Source organism: Aquarana catesbeiana, linkage group LG01 (assembly GCF_042186555.1).
Source record: "Aquarana catesbeiana isolate 2022-GZ linkage group LG01, ASM4218655v1, whole genome shotgun sequence".
Taxonomy (NCBI): domain Eukaryota; kingdom Metazoa; phylum Chordata; class Amphibia; order Anura; family Ranidae; genus Aquarana; species Aquarana catesbeiana.
The window spans coordinates 59,250,136-59,271,632 of record NC_133324.1 but is presented as its reverse complement, the minus strand read 5'-3'; the positions used below and the strand labels follow the sequence as shown (position 1 = coordinate 59,271,632).

At 40.9% G+C, this 21,497-nt stretch overlaps 1 protein-coding gene across 2 annotated transcripts in view; it reads right to left on the bottom strand.

Moving 5' to 3' along the window:
• LOXHD1 (lipoxygenase homology PLAT domains 1) overlaps positions 1 to 21,497 on the bottom strand; it is a 359,211-nt gene that overhangs the window by 81,643 nt on the left and 256,071 nt on the right. For both annotated transcript variants that reach the window (XM_073619032.1, XM_073619042.1), the window contains exons 33-34: positions 3,728 to 3,844; positions 1,545 to 1,707 (exon numbers count right to left, since the gene is read on the bottom strand). In XM_073619032.1, coding sequence (XP_073475133.1) covers positions 1,545 to 1,707; positions 3,728 to 3,844 — 280 coding nt within the window. The remainder of the gene's footprint in view (positions 1 to 1,544; positions 1,708 to 3,727; positions 3,845 to 21,497) is intronic.

Sequence of the window (21,497 nt, the reverse complement as noted above, 5' to 3'; positions counted from 1 at the left end):
CCTCCCCAGAGATCACACTGCTGCCTTATACACACAATGCTCTGGCTCTCTGCCCCCTCCCCCTGGATCACACTGCTGCCTTATACACACAATGCTCCGCCTCTCTGTCCGCTCTTTTCCTGGATCACACTGCTGCCTTATACACACAATGCTCCGGCTCTCTGCCCCCAGTCTCCCTGGATCACACTGCTGCATTATACACACAATGCTCCGGCTCTCTGCCCCCCTCTCCCTGGATCACACTGCTGCTCTATACACACGATGCTCCGGCTCTCTGGCCCCCTCCCCCTGGATCACACTGCTGCCTTATACACACAATGCTCCGGCTCTCTGTAACCCTCTCCCTGGATCACACTGCTGCCTTATACACACAATGCTCCGGCTTTCTGGCCACCTCCCCCTGGATCACACTGCTACCTTATGTACACAATTCTCTGGCTCTCTGTCCCCCTCTCTCTGGATCACACTGCTGCCTTATACACACAATGCTCCGGCTCTCTGCCCCCCCTCTCCCTGGATCACACTGCTACCTTATACATACAATGCTCCGGCTCTCTGCCCCCCTCTCCCTGGATCACACTGCTGCCTTATACACACAATGCTCCGGCTCTATGTCCCCCTCTCTCTGGATCACACTGCTACCTTATACACACAATGCTCCGGCTCTCTGTCCCCCTCTCCCTGGATCACACTGCTGCCTTATAGACACAAAGCTCCGGCTCTCTGTCCCCCTCTCTCTGGATCACACTGCTACCTTATACACACAATGCTCCGGCTCTCTGTCCCCCTCTCCCTGGATCACACTGCTGCCTTATACACACAATGCTCCGGCTCTCTGTCCCCCTCTCCCTGGATCACACTGCTACCTTATATACACAATGCTTCGGCTCTTTGCCCCCCTCTCCTTGGATCACACTGTTGCTTTATACACACAAGGCTCCGGTTCTCTGCCCCCCTCCCCCTGGATCACACTGCTGCCTTATACACACAATGCTCCGGCTCTCTGTCCTCCTCTCCCTGGATCACACTGCTAGATCATATACACAATGCTTCGGCTCTCTGCCCCCCCCCCGAATCACACTGCTGCCTTATACACACAATGCTCTGGTTCTCTGCCCCCCTCCCCCTGGATCACACTGCTGCCTTATACACACAATGCTCCGGCTCTCTGTCCTCCTCTCCCTGGATCGCACTGCTAGATCATATACACAATGCTCCGGCTCTCTGCCCCCCCCCCCGGATCACACTGCTGCCTTATACACACAATGCTCTGGTTCTCTGCCTCCCTCTCCCTGGATCACACTGCTGCCTTATACACACAATGCTCCGACTCTCTGCCCCTCTCCCTGGATCACACTGCTGCCTTATACACACAATGCTCCGGCTCTCTGCCCCCCTCCCCTGGATCACACTGCTGTCTTATACACACAATGCTCCAATTCTCGACCCTCCTCCCCCTGGATCACACCCTCTCCTATACTGTATATCTAAAATAAATAGTAGAATGACTAGATTCCCTATTATGATAAATTCCAAAGTCTTACTTTCCAGAGGGTCTTCCACTTCCATTTCAATCTGTTTCAGAGTGCCATCCCTTGTGAGTTTCTCGGTAAAGATGTCTGATGGTGTGAGCTCCCTCATCGTCTCTCCGTCGTCTTCGGACTTTGCCAGCCAGCGCTCGCATGGAAAGGTGACAGTCTGTGAACCCTGCATTACGTTTCCAGAAATAAAGAGTTAGCCAACGTTTACTGCTTATTCTTGTAGAGGCCGAATACAAATAACAAACCATAGAAGTCAATTTTCTAAGTTATATATCTTGTGCTATAGAGTTTTATCATGGCTGAAATACTAAATACACATATTGGATATGTGGTTTAAATGATTTGTTAGTACCTTTAGTAATACCTGGGTAAAAACAAACAAAACAATGGGGTTGATTTACTAAAACTGGAGAGTGCAAAATCTGGTGCAGCTGTGCATGCCGTAGAAACCAATCACCTTCCAGTTTTTTTGTCAAAGCTTAACTGAACAAGTTGAAGCTAAAAGCTGATTGGTTACCATGCACAGCTACACCAGATTTTGCACTCTCCAGTTTTAGTAAATAAACTGCACTGTGGAGAAGTGAAAAACTAGGTAGGATGTGATTTTAGAGGTGCTATTTGAGTCCACAAACCAAGATAATATAAAATTGTGATTTTTTTTTTTTGTACAAAGGTTAAGAGAAACTACATATATATGACAGAAATTTGGACCGTAGATTGCTATATTATAAAAAATATAAAAATTATCGTATGGGTTTATGTGCTGGTATGTACGACCCCCAGGTCGGGTCTGTTACAATAATAAAAAATCTTCTAATTGGAATTTCATATTTACTCATATTCTATATCTGACTGTCATTATGATGTAAAAATATGAACTTATGTAATCACTAAATCATCGGCACTCCTCGGCCATGTAATTAGGATTAAAGTTATATTAGATTCGCCCATTCAGGGGTATATCAATTTTTTTATTAATTTTTAGTAGTTTATATTAATAAGGACATAGGAAACTTTTTAAGCCTGTCATTATCCCATATGGAGGTTTATTCATTGGAATATCACTAGTAAAATGGCCGCGGTGGGGCTTCTAGAAAACGGCCGCCATTGTGTATTGGCATAAACATCTAGTTCTTATGAAGGACGATTCACTAGAATATTACTAGCAAATGGCCATGACGGTATTCTATAAAAATGCCTGCCACTATGTAAAAGCATAGACACTGATTTTTGGCCTCTTGTTGTTTTCCCAGCAAAATCACAAGTAAAATGGCCGCAGGGGACCATGAGAAAATGGCCGCCGCATCTGTCAGTTTTCATGGGGGGGGGGAATTCCCAGAGAGCTGCAAAGCTCCCCCTCCATCCTTGGCCTTTGACTCCATCTGGGTGCAACTTCTGGGAGCCTTGGTTTGTGATGTTGATTTTGACATGTTACATAAATTGATTTGTGTATGTATTTGTACTAATTATGATTATTTTTTTAGTTATGTTATTCGCACCTAAATACTTCCTGAAGAAGTCATTTTGGCGAAACATGTAGAAGATGATAGTGTGTTTGGAATCAAACATAACATAGTAAGCTATGGTGGAAATTTCTATATATATGTAATTTGTCTATATGTATTTGGTTTCTAACCTTTGTACAAATAAAATATCACGGTTTTATATTATCTTGGTTTGTGGACTCAAATAGCACCTCTAAAATCCCATCCTACCTAGTTTTTCACTTCTACTGTCATTCTGGGATGTGGTGCAACTACAACTTATTTTTCGAATCCACTGTGCAGAAATTGACTATATGGGGTAGATTTACTAAAGGCAAATAGACTGTGCACTTTGCAAGTGCAGTTATACTAATTTTCCTTAGTAAATGTACATGCGGTAAAGCTTCACTTGGAAAAGAATAATACCCAATAGCGTGCAAGGAAAAAAAATAAAATACATTTTGCTCGCACATGATTGGATGCTGGAAATCAGAAGAGAATTACCACATTTACTAAGCTCTAGGGGAAAAGAGTGCAACTGCACTTGCAAAGTGCACAGCCTATTTGCCTTTAGTAAACGTACACACGTACACCTACACAGGTTTGTTTTCATAATTATGCTTCAGTAAAATAAGCATCGGTTTCCCTCAATAATTGTGATGGAAAATTTCCCTGCCTGTGTGTAAGTGGTTTTAGAATCACCTTTCCATTGGGTAACAGGCGCCGTATCTCTACTCTGTCAAGATGCCAACCGGAGTTGATGCCTTTTCCATCGTGTCCGATGCGTATCTTTTCAATCACATCCCCGATGTCCTCCAGCTGTAAAAAGGACAGAAAGAGTCAGTGTTTTAGAGGTATGGGCATGTACATATATCAAAAAGAGTTTGGTTTTCTGGTTCAAGAAAAGCAGCCACGGAATGTGACTGATGTAATAGAGGACTTTGTCCTATTGTGGGTAATCAATTACGTGAAGATTGTATTGATCAGGATACGCTAGGTGATTTGTGCGCAGCACATGCTGTGATAACTAACCACTGAAGGTCAGGTTCAGGGCTAAAATGGTTTGAGGTCCACTCCTTTGGTCTCCATGACTGTACTCTTCACTGGTTCTCATCCTACCTATCTTATAGCACCTCCTCTCCTCTTCCTTTCTCCTTCAGGGTCCTCCCAAGGTTCTGTTCTTGGACCCCTCCTATTCTCCATCTACACCTCCTCCCTGGGAGACCTGAAATCCAATGAATGAAAGGGGGCGAGCGAAGGACAATTAGAATGTGGAGGAAAGTGTCAGATGATGCTGTATGTCCTCCAGAAAATGAGGAGGGCTCTACCCTACTTGCTGCAGATGCTAATGCACACTGTAATGCCCCGTACACACAGTCGAATTTTCCGATGGAAAATGTTCGATGGGAGCTTTTTGTCGGAAATTCCGACCGTGTGTAGGCTCCACCAGACATTTTCCATCAGAATTTCCGTCACACAAATTTGAGAGCTGGTTCTCAAATTTTCTGACAAAAAAAATCCGTTGTCGTAAATTCCGATCGTGTGTACACAATTCTGACGCACAAAGTTCCACGCATGCTCGGAATCAAGCAGAAGAGCCGCACTGGCTATTGAACTTCATTTTTCTCGGCTCGTCGTATGTGTTGTACGTCACCGCGTTCTTGACATTCGCAATTTCCGACCAACTTTGTGTGACCGTGTGTATGCAAGACAAGTTTGAGCCAACATCCGTCAGAAAAAAACATGGATTTTGTTGTCGGAATTTGCGATCTTGTGTACGGGGCATAGGAAGCTCAAAGTGTGCAGGGAAATCAGAGTAAGCCATTTCAGTACAGAAGAGTAGGCGGTACAACTGTGTAAGACTGACGCTAATACTGGGAGTTTAGCTTTAACCTGCAAAGAGTCTAGACAAGCTTGTCTTGTGCCGATGTAAAAATCCACTTGCCAACTGCAATACGTATATACAGTATACATTGCGGCTTGCAAGTGGTTTACCAGAGTTAAAGCTGAAGTTATCAGGCATAACCCCGCTAGTTTTTTTTTCAGCTGGTGGCTAGATTTCTCATGAAAGCGATCCAAGCCGTTCATGAGCCGCTGGAATGCTTTCAGAAGCAGCTGGAGGGGTCCCCCCCCCCCTCCCGCCGCTTGCTGGTGTTTCTCAGGCTTACCATTTTCATTGGCGCGCCCGAGAAATGATCCGATGGTGCGGCCAGCTGGTCACAGAAGCAAAGAGAGACAAAATCATCTCTGCCTCTATGGCCTTGGAGGACCAAAGCAACGTCATGGCGTCACTTTTAGTCTAGGCTGGAAGTAAACACTTTTTTTTGTTTTTTTTTTGTTTAAAGCAAAAGATCAAACTTTTTTTATTTTTTGCTTTTAAAGGTAAAGAAGAGATTTGGGGTCTTTTTGACCCCAGATTTCTCCATAAAAGGAACCTGTCATCTGTATTTCTATTACAAGGGATGTTTTATATTCCTTGTAATGGGAATAAAAGTGATAATAAAATAAAATAAAATTAAAAAACTGTGAAAAATAAAAAGTAAAATAAATAAGAAAAAAAATGTAACGCTCTCCCATCCCTCCGTGCTCACGTGCAGAAGCAAATGCATACGTAAGTTGCGCGTGCATATGATACATGTGAAGTATCGCCCTGAATGTTAGAGCGAGAGCAATAATTCTAGCGCTAGATCTCCTCTATAACTCTAAACTGGCAACCTGTAAAAATGTTTAAAGCGTGGCCTTATTCACAGCAGAAGACGACCAGCGGGTGCCGGGAAATGAATGACCGTCGGCACCTTTCGATCGTCGGGAGAGAGGCTGGACGGAGCTTTGCCTATGTAAACAATGCAGAGCTCTGTCCTGACAGGGGGGATGTGATGGAAAATCCATCACATCCCTTAGTGAAAGCAACACACTGTACAGACATAAACACTGGCTAGGCACACATTTAACCCTTTGATCGACTTAGATGTTTAACACCTTCCTAGCCAGTGTCATTAAATACAGTGACGGTGCATATATTTAGCACTGATCATTGTATTCGTGTCAATGGTTCCCGCAAAGTGTCAGTTAGTGTCAGATTGTCCACCGCCATTACTAGTATAAAAAAATAGATAAATAAAAATTCCAGTATATATACCATCGTTTTTAGACGCTATAACTTTTGCGCAAACCAATCAATATAAGCTTATGCAGCAATCTGACACCAACTGACGCTGGGGGGGGAGCTGACTAACTGACTAACTGCAACTGACATCACCAGTGCCATTATTACAGTGATCAGTGCTAAAAAATATACACTGTCACTGTACTAAGGACACTGGCTGGGAAGGGGAAAACATCTAGGGTGATCAAGGGGTTAAACATGTGCTTAACTATGTGTATTGCGTGATGCTTTTTACTAATGGTCTCTCAGTTTCTCATCCCTACAAAGGGATGAGAAACTGAGAGATCGCTCCCTCTTTACAAAGCTCTGTGTTGTTTACCAACACAGAGCTCTGAGCTTTGATTGTATACAGCCGATCAGCAGGTCTTGGTCTTGAGTCATTGGACTGGCTCCTGCTGTGTGCAATCACAGAAGGAGCAGGCCAGGGGGCACACATGCAAGCACCCTAAACCCGGAAGTAGGCAGCGAAGTACCAGTACGTCACCTTGTCTAAAGCGGCAGCCCATCTGCAGGCATTAAGTGGTTATAAGATAATACACTATATGAGTTTCTTTCGGGTTTCACATTTGATAAGTTGGAGATATTTGGGAAGCAAAGGTGAATAAAGGAGAAGGCACACACAGTTGGTGATTTTGACAGTTTACTGGACCCATTTGGCATAAGTGGATTGGAAATCTGGTAAGAGGTTTAAAAAGTCATCTGCAGGATAATACTCAATTTTTATAATTGTTCCGGAAGCTATGGACATTCTCATTCAATATGATGCTGTTCAGTTGCCAACATGGCAGAAATAATTGTGGGTACAGTCCATAAGTCGGGTTGTAGGTCAAACCAAGTTAGGGGTCGGCTATGGGTCTTCACAGACAAACTTTGCCCTGTGTTCTGTCACTCATGGAATCTGAAGCTACATTACATTGCTGGCACAATAATCCCTGACAATCACCTTCAGCACACACTAAATAATTCACACACAGGCCTGTTTTTCTATTATGTTCATTCAGTGCTCAGATACTTAACATCATGTAATGAGAGCAAAAGAACTCTCTACAATACAGCTTCCCCCTAGCTTAGCACACATGTTATATAGGGATTAGTAACGTGATACAATCCAATTCTATATCTTTACAAAGGACATTCCCCAGTGTCCTGAAAGATTTAAAGAGCAACTGCAGCCAAAAAAAAAGTATACAGATAGCAAGGTTGCATCGGTACTGATACCAGTACCGGTGCCAATACTAAGCATTTGCATGAGAATCAAGAGAAGAGGGCAGAAATGAGCCTTGATCGGACTTTAGAGGCACATAAGACGATATAGATAGAGACGTATCGATAGTGCCATCTGGGTTTATACTTAAAGTGACATTCAAAAAGGCAATGCTGGTCTCCATAGTGAACTTGAGATTGTAATCATTGATGCCTAGCATCGACATAAATTGATGCAGAGCATCAGTGGATCCTGCCCATAACATGAATACATTGTCAATGTATCTAAGCCAGCATAATACATCGGTGAGTAGATCAGTATATTCCTCGCATGAAAAGAGGTCACGTTCCCCCCCAGGTACAGGTTGGCATAGGAGGACACACAGCAAGTGCCCATAGCCACACCTTGTACCTGGAGGAAGTGGGAACCATCAAAGGAGAAAACATTCTTAGTTAGAATGTGCGATAGAAGCTGTAAAATGAATATAATAAGCTTATCAGACGCGTGCTCTCTTTCATTCAGGAATCTGGCTATTACTTCTAGACCTCGTTGATGGGGAATGCAAAAATACAGGGCCTCAATATCGATGGTAACCAGTAAGCACCCTTCCGGCACATGTAGACCATCCAAATTTTTAAAAAGAACTGGGGTATCCGTGATATATGATGGTAGGGTAACCACATGCAGATGAAGATATTCGTGTACAAATCTACTAGCTCTTTCAGTTTTGGATCCCACCCCCGAGATTATTGGTAGTTTTTATCTGCATGGATTTTCATGCTGACAAGGTAGTTCTACCCTCTATATGCAGTCAAGATGCTGGCCATGTCTTATGTTTTTATGTGATTATTATTATTAGCAAACTTATGTAGGTGTTTTATTTTAGAAAGCGAGACCTGTTTCTTTAAACAACCCCAGAGTGTGTCCTGACAAAGCAAAACAGTGAAACGTGTTGACGCACAGGGGCTCACCGCGTCCACATGGTGCCATTATTCACCAGCGCCATATTTATCATGTTTTCAACCCTATTCACATGTTTTTAATTTTTACTGTTTTTTGCTCTGTTAGCACAATAAATATATATATATATATATATATATATATATATATATATATATTTTTTTTTTTTTTTGTACTAATAAAGTTTATGTTTTTTTACCTTATACCATCTTAAGTGCCTCTAAAGTCCGACCAAGGGCTAATTTCTGTCCTCTTCTCTTAGTTCTATTGCTAGTTTATGGATGTGGCAATAGCAGTGCTTTTTGCTCTATTTATTAGGCATTTGAATGTGTATAGGTACTTGTGAAAATGCTCCGATACTGAAACCGATAACTTCTGGCTTGGTTCTTTCAGCTGTCAGCAGAATTCTCCCACTAACAGCTGAAATGTAAAGAAAAGAATGCCGGCAATTATTGGCTTTTAAGGAGCGGGGCTGCCACAATTCTGCTGACATTTCAGCTGTCAGCGGGATTCCCCTCCCTGCCTCCTCATTGCCTCCTTCTCCCCTCCCGACAGCTGTCACTTCTGCCTATTACAGTGGCGGCTGGTTCTCAATATTTTAGGGGGCGGCAAACAAAACTTCCCCCCCTCACTCGCCCTGCCGTCAACCCCCCTGCTATTTTTGGCAGCAATTGGCGCCAAGCTATGGCGTTCTTCCCCGCTGCGCATGCACATATAATGATGTCATCATGTCTAGCGTGTTACAATGATGCCTTAGCTCAGCTCCCATAGTGTAACAGGGAAGCAGGAAGATGGCCACCAATAGCCACTGCGCATGGAAGCATCCAGCACATCATAACCAGCAATAAATAAAAAAAACAAGGGGAGAAAGTAATAGTAATGACCAAAAAGGGGAACAATAGTGTCAAACAGAATAAAAAATACAGGATCCAGCTCTCCATTTAGAGTCTCAGCTGCGTGACGTTCACAATATAGATAAACTGACATTATAACAAGGTAGGTATTCCATATACAATATATCACCTCAAATCACCAATATAGAAAACAAATAAAGAAGAAAAACTAAAAAATTAAAATCATTCATGTCCAGCAGAAGAGGAAATTCCTATTAATGCTGTTATGAGAAAGGTTTATAACTCACAGCATCATTAAAGCTGTGTTCGGCTTGGGGAAATTTTTTTTTTAAGTCTGCAGCTACAAATACTATATAGACACTTACCTGTCCAGGCAGCCCACGATATCGGCACCCCAGCAGATTTTCAGATTGACTGTCTGGTGCTGCCCCTGCCATTCTTCATAAGGGAAACTGGCAGGGAAAGAGCGCTGCACTTCCTAATTGGCTGGGCGGCGGAGAAAGGAGGAGGGAGGACGACGATGCAGCTCTGTCTCTCGGAAGTGGGGAAGGGTACCTGTCAAAAACAGATACCCTCCTGTGCCACATTTGGCACCCTTCAGGGGGGAGGAATCAGATAAGCGGAGGTTCCACTTTTGGGTGGAACTCCACTTTAAGGGCAGGGGACTTGGTAGCTAAATCTACCTGGCCTCCCTTTGCAAGATAAGGCGGTCCCATTAACCGCCACGTATGTTTTGTTGCACCCTTTCAAGCACACAAAATTTAACAGAGCGAGAATTCTTATTATGTTTCCAGGTTCCATGTCTCCCAATGGGTGACATTATGTCACCACTTTTTATGGCCAAAATGTGGTCGTATATACGTTGCCAAAAATGGCGTTTCATCTTTCCTACATAGTAGCTGCCACATTCACATAGCATTAAAAAAAAAAGTAATGACAACAGTCTGATAATTGACAAAATGTCTAGCTTGATGGATTCCTCCATAAGGCAACTCATGTCTTTTCCCTGGTAATATAAACTGACAGTAAGAGCAGTTACCACATCTGTAGGTACCAAAATATTTGCATCCAGCATGTCACCCCATTCAATCAAAGTGTCACACACGCCAGAATGAGGGGAATATTTCTTTTTTTTTTTTTGGCTTTCGTATTTATTACTGCATTTTGTGGTTTTCCAGAGTTCTCCATTAAAAGGAAATCACAGTGTAATTTCTTTTTTTTTTTAACAATAGATTTTTATTGAAGGGATTTTCTTAACAATACAGATTGACATTGTCACGATAATAATTGTGACTAACTTCTTTGCAATAGTTCTTAAGAATATTCTTATACAAATACAGTAATTGATAGTCTGTACCAGCCTACCCCTATTGGGTTCAAACTGTAGGCATGGATAGGCCATCAATTGCGTTAATTAGTTGAATACAGAAAATTGTAAGGAAAACAAAAAAACAAAAAACAAAATATACATACACATACATACATACATATATATATACACATACATACATACATATATATATATATATATATATATATATATATATACATACACGTACATTTAAATTAACTGAACATAACTTGTTGCATAGGTTAATAAAGTGGGTCCAGGATGATATACTACATCTGAGGTGTGTTTATATATGACTTCAGTGTACTTCCAACTTGTCATAAGATTATATATTACATTGTTTTAAGTAATTGGATGCTTTGGGATGGGATATCCAAGTACTCCATTTCTTTCTAAATGTAATGGTGGAATAGTTTTTATAAGCCAGCATTAATTCGTATTGGGCCTGTGTGTTGATTCTGGCTATAACTGTCGATAAATTGGGTGCATTACTGGATTTCCAGAGGCTGGATATAGTGAGTCTTGCTGCTATTAGTGTGTGGAATACAATTGTTCTGAATTCTTTAGGATATATATCTAAATTAATACCTAGCAAGGCTGTGGCAGGATTTAGTTTATTTAGGATGCCCGTAAGGTCTGCAATGAAGGAAGTTATTGAATTCCAGAAGCTTTGCAAACTTTTACAGTTCAATAGAATGTGTAAAAGGTTACCCGTCTGATCATTGCATCTCCAGCATAAATTAGATGTAGAGGGATATATTTTCGATAATCTATATGGGGTCAGGTACCACCTATTGAGTATTTTTTGTGCATTGTCCCAGTGCCCGATACAAGCTGACGATTTGCTAGATATACGAATGGCTTTTTTCCATTGTTCCCAGGTAAATTTTTGTTCTAGATCTCTCTCCCATTTAATCATGTGTGTGTTTTTATTGTCAAATGGATGAGTCGATAATAGATCATAAAAAAGAGAAACTCCTTTTATTGATAGTTGATTTTGACGTGTGAAAAATTGCCATATAGTTAAAGGGATTTCTACAGGGTTAGTCGGGTTGAAATCTTTTAGTTTGGTATGTTTCCTCAATTTATTTAGAGTGATCTCTTTATAATGCAAGGGTAAATTTACGTAAAGATGATAACCTTCTTTAACCCATTCGTCAGAATTTAGACGTATTTTACAATAATTGATTGCTCCTGTCGGAATCATTAACTTGATTTTATTTTGGATATTTTTAGTTTTTGAAAGTATATGTTTCCAAGCTATTAATGTGGTTCTGATACTGAGTAGTTTAGGTATAATAATCTTTGGTAGTATAGCGTAAGCTATTGCTAGGGCATACAGGTCGTGTCTTTTTGTGACTTGTTTCTCTATGTTTAGCCATAGTTTGTCTTCCGTGTTGTTAAACCAATATCTCATCTGATCTAATAAGGTTGCATAATAGTAGCTTTTGATGTCAGGTAGGTTAGAATGAGGGGAATATTTCTAGCACCAGACCTCCTTAGTAACACTAAATTGATGACCTATAGGGGGATTTTAATGCGTCGCCTATGGAAAGTATAGGGTATTGAAGTTTGTCACCATTTCGCTGTTTGACATGTAGGGTATCTATTCACTCGGTGCAACCTCAGCTTTTATATTTTACCAAAAATGTTGCTTGGCAACATAGAGAGGGGCTCATTACTCAGGATGAGACGTTCCCACCCCTCCAGGTACAAATTAGTGTAGGATGGGGCACAGCATGTCCAAATTTCTACACCCTAGAGGTAGTGGAAACCGTCAAACACAAAATAATTGTTCCTAAGAATGAAATCAAGAAGTAGGGACAGCACAAATTTGTTGTAGTTCCTCTGGCTGGTGCTCCTCTCCTGGAGAAACATGTTCACCGTGAATATGCTTTTTCTCACAAAGGCGTGCTCAGGGGGTGTGCTAGGTGTGCCTAGGTACACCCTAATCACCACATGCAGTGTCGATTTCCCCTACTGCCTTGGCTTTCCATAATGTTGCCCCCCCCCCCACCCTACAGTGCTGCTGGCTTCCCTTCTCTCCCCCTAGGCTGCTGCGGGGGATGTTTCAGGATGGAGAGCAGGGGAAGGGGCTAGTAAATATTACATTTACAAGCCCCATTATTTTACTGAATTAACATAGTGAACACACTTGCTCATTGTGTCCATTCATAACTGAAGAATAGTAAACTGTGCTTAGAATGCTTCAGTTTGTGAATGAACATGAAGCCACTCAACACAGAGCACTTCCCATTCATTTACTGCCCTGTACAGCTGAGGCTGCAGAGAAGGGCATGTGTGTTTGAGCTTTGGGGTGCACACCTGGCTGCACACACATATGCTTTCTCATGAAGAATAATACTATAGCGCTTCTATGTCCATAGCTACCAGACAGATATAGGAGGGAACATGTATGTTATCAATCATCTGAAGTAGGTGAATTGTGTCTTTTGTAGAAAACTTTAATGATATTACATGTGGTTGAAGTTGTTGTGGTTGATGGTTCTCCCCGGTGGCATGGTGGAATTTTTATGGCTCTTGGGCAATGAATAAAATGTGGGTATCTGTGGCCGATCTACCTTTAGGAGTCTCTAGGCAGTTTTGGTAATGGTACCTAAGTTGTATGCTTCATCAGTAATGTGGCAGTATTCCTGTTTAGCTTGAAGCAATCTACTTTGGAGAACTTTTTTATACCATGCGGAATTATTAAGTTTTCATAGACACATAAAAGTATATTGATCTGTTGACATTATCACTATATTGTCCCGAGGGTTTTACAACATTGTTTTGTCTACATTTAAGATCTTCTAGGACCTTTCTCTGAGTTTGAGTCAGGTTGTATTGTGTTCCATCTTTGTTGGATAGAGCCCGAATGTCCTGTGTAGTTTGTTAGACAAATGCTAGAACATTGTGGTTTAAAGATAAAGATGGAAATGTATTCAATTTGTGTTTGAATTCAATTAATAAAGGGAAGCCTGAGGGATCAGAGGATATATCATCATTGGTCTCCAATTGTTTTTCTAAGACCCATCTATCTATGTTATCTGCAGGTTCAGAGGTGTCACTCTCTTCCAAAAGTTCAATTATTTGTTGAAGGGCTTTAGTCATGTTTTTTATCCTGGGAACAGTCAAAGTCATTGATCGAATCTTGACGTATTTGTTTTTTATTGTGAATTACCTTAAGAATTGATTTCCTGGCAAACAGATGAGTAGGTAGGTTTAAACAACAAAAACAGACTTCATATGTACATGGAATGACCTCAGCTTCTCAATATTCTTTAACCAATCCCACGTGGAGTCAGACAGATGCCAAAACCGGTAATCCTTCTAATTTCACATTATGTCACATAGGTAAGGAACACACATCAAGATGTCCCTAGTAACTGAATGCTTGTATCATTATCACAAGTCCAATCACAGGCTACTATAATTACCGCACAGCCTGGTCCCCTTAATGTACCTCTTGAGGGAGCAACAGCACCAAGATCACATAAATTTTTTTTTTTTTTTTAAATCCGACACCATAAAGCAACAAAACAGTACAAACCAACATGACAGGATTCCTTAAAAATTATTGATCTATCCTCAACATGTCTTTCTCCAGAAGAAGTGGAGGTGTTATCATTAGGCTTAGGATTTTTTCCTGAAAGGGATTGTGACTCTTTCAAAACCATCAAAGATATTCATCTGTTTGCCGGGAAATTAATTCTTAAGGTAATTCACAATAAAAAAGCAAATACGTCAGGATTGGATCAATGACTTTGGCTGGTTCACAGTATAAAAGACAAGACTTTAAGGCCCTTCAACAACAAATTGAACTTTTGGAAGAGAGTGACACCTCTGAATCTGTAGGTGACATAGAAAATGGGACAAAGAAGAACAGTTGGGGACAAATGATGATATATCCTCTGATCCCTCAGGCTTCCCTTTATTAAATGAATTCAAACGCAAATCAAATACATTTTCGTATTTAACTTTAAATGGCAATGTTCTAGCATCTGTCCAACAAACTACACAGGAGATTAGGGCTCTAGCCAACAAAGATGGAACACAGTACAGTCTGACTCAAACTCAGAGAAAGGCACTAGAAGATCTTAAACATGGAAAAACATTGTGTTAAAACCCTCGGACAAAGGGGGCAATATGGTGATAATGTCAACAAATCAATATACTTTTATGTGTCTATGAATATTTATTAATTCAGCATGCTATAAAAAAGTTCCCCAACATTGCTTAAAGCTAAACAGCAAAACTACCAGATTATTGATGAAGCATACAAATTAGGTACCATCCCCAAAACCACCTGGGGATTCCTAAAGGTAGATTGGCCACGGACAACCACATTTTATACTCTATCCATAAAAATTCCACCATGCCACTGGGGAGACCCATCATCTCTGGTCGTGTACTTGTGGACACTCACCCTCGACTACATGTAACATCATTACCATCTTTTACTAAAGACACAATTCATCTACTTCAGATAATTGATAACATACATCTTCTCACTGATATCTGGCTGATAGCTATAGACGTAGAAGCGCTATACAGTACTATTCCACATGAGAAAGGCATATCCACAGTGAACATGTTTCTCCAGGAGAGGACTACCAGCCAGAGAAACTAAAACAAATTTGTACTGTCCCTACTTGATTTAATTCTTAGGAATAATTATTTTGTGTTTGACAGTTTTCACTACCTCCAGGTACAGGGTGTAGCGATGAGGACATGCTGTGCCCCATTCTATGCCAATTTGTACCTGGGGGGTGGGAACGTCTCATCCTGAGTGATGAGTTCCTCTCTATGTACCTGTGCCACATTCTATTGTGGCATAGGTACATAGATGATGTCCTCATGCTCTGGGATGGACCTAAGGAACTGTTGCAAACATTTGTACAACTCCTTAACAGAAATGTTTTCAATTTAACATTTACTATGACATGTGACCAGAAACACATTTCTTTTTTTGAAATTAAAATTTTTGTGAAACCTGATTCAACCTTGGGTACAACCCTGTTTCGCAAACCTACGGCAGGGAACACCATATTTAAAGCCAATAGTGGGCATCCATCTAGTTTGTTCAAATCGATACCCTATGGGCAGTATTTGCGATTCAATTGCTCATCACAAGATGATTTCCAAATGCAGTTGAATTAATTAAGACAAAGATTACTGGCTCCTGAATATTCTAAAAAAAAAAATTAAAAAGCTTATCAACATGCCAATGGTCACAAAAGGAAAAAAAATGATCTTCCCCAATAAAACCCCAATCAGGAACCCAGTCGAACCAATACAACCAAATTGATTCTTTGAATATTAGTAAATACTGGTAGTTACTTCAAGTTGACCCTCAAGTATCTGAATGCATAAAAGATCATGCTGAGATTGTATATCGAAGGAATAATTCCATTCGAGATCATCTTGTACATAGTCACTTTGATTGAATGGGAAGACTTGATGGATGCAAATATTTTGGTACCTACAAATGCGGTAAATGCTATGTCAGTTTATATTACCAGGGAGAAGACATGAGTTGCCAAATGGAGAAATTCATCAAGCTAGACATTTTGCCAATTGTCAGACTGTTGGTATTATATAGTTAATGCTCTGTGAATGTAGCAGTTACTATGCAGGAAAGACAGAACGTAATTTTTGGCAATGTATATACGACCACATTTTGGCCATAAAAAGTGGTGACATATTCTCACCCACTGGGAGACATGGAACCTGGAAACATAATAATAAGTGTTCAATCGGATTGAAGGAAGTTCAATAGAGTCAGCTATCCACTATATTGCAATAAATATAGCTGCAAGAGATATATGAATACATTATATACTATGGGATAAGTAAAGGATAGATCAACAATGTACATATAGATATGATTATCTTAAATAACATATGGTAATATAGATGGAATGGGGGGTTAAAGATTATCTCTCAAAATGTAAGACAATGCAAATCCCCCACCCCCTTAAAGCCCTCATGACCCATAGATAGAGCAGATATTGTAAAAAATCTATGCGATTTGTTAGGATACATTTAAAACCTTCATACCTATGATCATTAACATGGATAGACTTGCATTGTCCCACATTTTGAGACATAATCTTTAACCCCCTTTTCCATCTATATTACCATATGTTATTTAGGACCCTTCCTTAATATAACCATCTGTTTGGGGAGTAGGGGTGGAGTTGGGAATCCATGGATCGGCTAATCATATCTATATGTATATTGATTGATCTATTCTTTACTTAATCCATAGTATATCATGTATTCATATATTTCTTGCAGCTATATTCATTGCAATATAGTGGATAGTTGACTTTATCGAACTTCCATCAATCCTATTGAACACTTTGAATTTTTTGCATCTGTTCTCTCAGTGAGGGTGTCAATTGTTGGTCGTACTACTTATGATCAGTGTTCTGATCTACAAAAGGTAGGATACACTTTTGTAAATGTAACAAATGTAATATGCATATTAACACCTGAACCAGCGGTGTTGACATAGTATTTTATCATTTCAGACATTTTGTTACTCTATATCTTCCTGAAGAAGCGGGCTCTGACCTGTGAAACACCAATTTAGTAACAAACAACTACCAATGTCATGGATTATGATATGAACCAAAATTACTACTTGATGTTTGTACGACGCAGCTTATGATGACCATGATGAGTAATTTCCGACTTATTTTTACTAGGTTTTAATATTTGTACTAATAAAATTTTATATTTTTATATACATGTGGAATTGTGATAGCATTAAAGTCCTAGAATTTTTTGGTTATAGTGGTTTGTTTAGATATTCAGTATTAAGGATGTGGTGTCGGAAAATCTATGTCCTATACTCATAAGGTCTCCAGGGAAGACTGCAGAGAAGAGGATCTCAGCAGGATAACGCTGGATCCTCTGTGTGGGTGAGTATCTGAAGTGTGGACAGCTCAGCATCAGGTAAGCAGGGGAACAAAAAATAAATAAAAATAATGGGGTGAAATTCTTCTTTAAGGATCGGATCTAATCCGCAAAGAAATTTTCATCAGTGTGTACTAGGATTCACAGGGTGGGCAAAGCCCCACTGCAAAAGGCAATTTTTTTTTCTTGCCTCGAGTTGGGCTTTAATTGTCATTATCACCTGAATGAGTAGGCAGTTGACACAGGAAGCTGTAAAGCCAAAACTGGAAGTGCTGGGGTAATCCTGTTGGATGGTAGGATAGGTGAAGGGGTGACACCACCTTGATAATACTTTACAAATGGCTACCGGTAAGGATTTATTGCAATCCATTCACCTTTTGCGAAAGAATTAATATGGATGCAGCGTCATTTTAAAACTGAACTAGCATAACAGAACAGGTAGTGCGGCCAACATAAACAAATGTGGATTGTATTGTACAGGACACCAGGGATGGGTCCCCGGATGGGAAATATGTGTCCCCATTATTTGGGTTGTGCTTCCTTGGTTGGGTGCTCAAGGATTCTCACCCATTCAGGGTGGAAAGTTCTGGAGAGATCTGGGCAGTTTTTCCAGGATTATTAAGTCCTCATTTGGGGCTCAGAATTCAGAGACTCTGAGAGATTTTTTGGGTGTGACCTGAATATGGATACTGTAGGCCTGAAGGGGTTAACCTGCCTGCAGGAAATGGCTGAAAAGAGCAGGCAACAGTCAGCAGGTGTTCAAGGGGTGTGAGGCAGAACAGGACATGCTTGTGAAAGGAGCTGTGTACTGTGAGACCCTGTTGGACTGTGTTGACTTTGGAGGGGACTTCAGACGCTGGTAAGAGACAAGGTTTTGCTGGCAGTGAGCTGAAAGTTTGAGTTATAGCAGAGGTGGATGGACTTTTTGTTTGTTTTCGAAGCTGGAGGAAGCTGTTTCATTTATCTTTTGAAAAAAAATGACCCCTTACTTTTACAAACTCAGCTGGCTGGTGATCCTGGGCTCCCCAAGATTTACAGTATGGAGAGAAAATCCAATGCAATCCAAAACTCACATATTTGTTTTTCTCAGTTAAATGACATATCAGCTTCTTATATCTCTCTGAGACGTCAATAGTGATATATCCCCAACAGATATCACAATTCTGCTTAAAAACCATGATCACTACAAAGCCATACTAAGGCATCATGCTTTCTCAATGGATTTACTTCATTATGTAGACTAATAAATAATGGAACAACTCTCTAGTGACACTATAGATTACACACATTCCCAGGATCTCGTACGCTATACCTCCCTCCCTGGGAAATTATACTTTAAATCTTAGCCATTCATATAGTTAATGTAGCCGGGATGTGTAAACTAGTCCATTGGAAGTCCAAAGACATTCTTTCAATGCAGGAATAGTTTAGAAGATTAGACAGAATGACAGACACGGAGGAACTCATCCATATAACATAGGATAGACTTATCAAACACACCCTTAATTGGTCCTTTTGGATGCACTATAAATCAATGACAGAATGCAAAAGAATGTCCATCTCCACTTAAGGGGCCTGCCACACATTTAACTAGTCCCTCACAAAAGAAATCAAACACTGTTAAAGTTCATATACAGTCAGGTCCATAAATATTGGGACATCGACACAATTCTAATCTTTTTGGCTCTATACACCACCACAATGGATTTGAAATGAACAAGATGTGCTTTAACTGCAGACTATCAGCTTTAATTTGAGGGTATTTACATCCAAATCAGGTGAACGGTGTAGGAATTACAACCGTTTGTATATGTGCCTCCCAGTTTTTAAGGGACCAAAAGTAATGGGACAGATTAACAATCATCCATCAAACTTTCGCTTTTTAATACTTGGTTGCAAATCCTTTGCAGTCAATTACAGCCTGAAGTCTGGAACGCATAGACATCACCAGATGCTTGGTTTCATCCCTGGTGATGCTCTGCCAGGCCTCTACTGCAACTGTCTTCAGTTCCTGCTTGTTCTTGGGGCATTTTGCCTTCAGTTTTGTCTTCAGCAAGTGAAATGCATGCTCAATCTGATTCAGGTCAGGTGATTGACTTGGCCATTGCATAACATTGCACTTCTTTCCCTTAAAAAACTCTTTGGTTGCTTTCGCAGTATGCTTTGGGCCATTGTCCAGCTGCACTGTGAAGCGCCGTCCAATGAGTTCAGAAGCATTTTGCTGAATATGAGCAGATAATATTACCCGAAACACTTCAGAATTCATCCTGCTGTGTTTGTCAGCAGTCACATCATCAATAAATATAAGAGAACCAGTTCCATTGGCAGCCATACATGCCCACGCCATGACACTACCACCACCATGCTTTACTGATGAGGTGGCATGCTTTGGATCATGAGCAGTTCCTTTCCTTCTCCATACTCTTCTCTTCCCATCACTCTGGTATAAGTTGATCTTGGTCTCATCTGTCCATAGGATGTTGTTCCAGAACTGTGAAGACTTTTTTAGATGTTGTTTGGCAAACTCTAATCTGGCCTTCCTGTTTTTGAGGCTCACCAATGGTTTACATCTTGTGGTGAACCCTCTGTATTCACTCGAAGTCTTCTCTTGATTGTTGACTTTGACACACATACACCTACCTCCTGGAGAGTGTTCTTGATCTGGCCAACTGTTATGAAGGGTGTTTTCTTCACCAGGGAAAGAATTCAAAGAATTCTTCGGTCATCCACCACAGTTGTTTTCCGTGGTCTTCCGGGTCGTTTGGTGTTGCTGAGCTCACCGGTGCATTCTTTCTTTTTAAGGATGTTCCAAACAGTTGATTTGGCCACACCTAATGTTTTTGCTATCTCTATGATGGGTTTGTTTTGTTTTTTCAGCCTAATGATGGCTTGCTTCACTGATAGTGACAGCTCTTTGGATCTCATATTGAGAGTTGACAGCAACAGATTCCAAATGCAAATAGCACACTTGAAATGAACTCTGGACCTTTTATCTGCTCCTTGTAAATGGGATAATGAGGGAATAACACACACCTGGCCATGGAACAGCTGAGCAGCCAATTGTCCCATTACTTTTGGTCCCTTAAAAAGTGGGAGGCACATATACAAACTGTTGTAATTCCTACACCGTTCACCTGATTTGGATGTAAAAACCCTCAAATTAAAGCGGAAAGTCTGCAGTTAAAGCACATCTTGTTCGTTTCATTTTAAATCCATTGTGGTGGCTTATAGAGCCAAAAAGATTAGAATTGTGTCGATGTCCCAATATTTATGGACCTGACTGTATATATGGCAACGGAGGCTTTAACGTGGGGGGGTGGGGGGTTGGGGTTCTCGTCTGCCTAGGCTAGCCCCCCCCCCCCCCTCAATACCAGTCTTTCTCCTTTTCCCATTCTACCTCCTCCATAGTCCATACCTCCTCTTTCTTGACCCGCCTACTCAACCCCTTCTTCTACTAACCTTTCCCCACAACCCCTTTGTTTTTTTATGGGAGCTTGATTTTTCTTGTAATGCCTCCTTTCTGGAAGGGTCAGGAAACCAATTATAATCTTCAGGTTACCTCTAGTGATCAGCTAGCTCATGCCCATTGAGTGAAACTTTCACAATGCCAATGAAGAAGTCAGTCTAATGATTGTTTCCTCACCTACATGAAGAGTTTGAGCAGTGTTGTGATGAAATAATAAAGCAGTGTTAGAGCCATGGGCAGGGCGTTGGCTTAGTGGTTAGGATATATGCCATGCAGCACTAGGGTCCTTGGCAGAAATCCCTACCAGGACGCTACCTGCATGGAGCTTGTATGTTCTACATCTGCTTGTGTGGGTTTCTGCCTACATGCCAAAGACATGCTGTATGTAAATTGGCCCTAATATGTGTATGGCAGTGGCATTAGCTCCTTGGGAGCGGGGACTGAAGTGAATGAACAATATCTAAAGCTCTGTGTACATTGTTGGTGCTATATAATTAGCTGTGATAAGAATACTGGACACCTATCATGTCTTGACCACTTCCTGGTC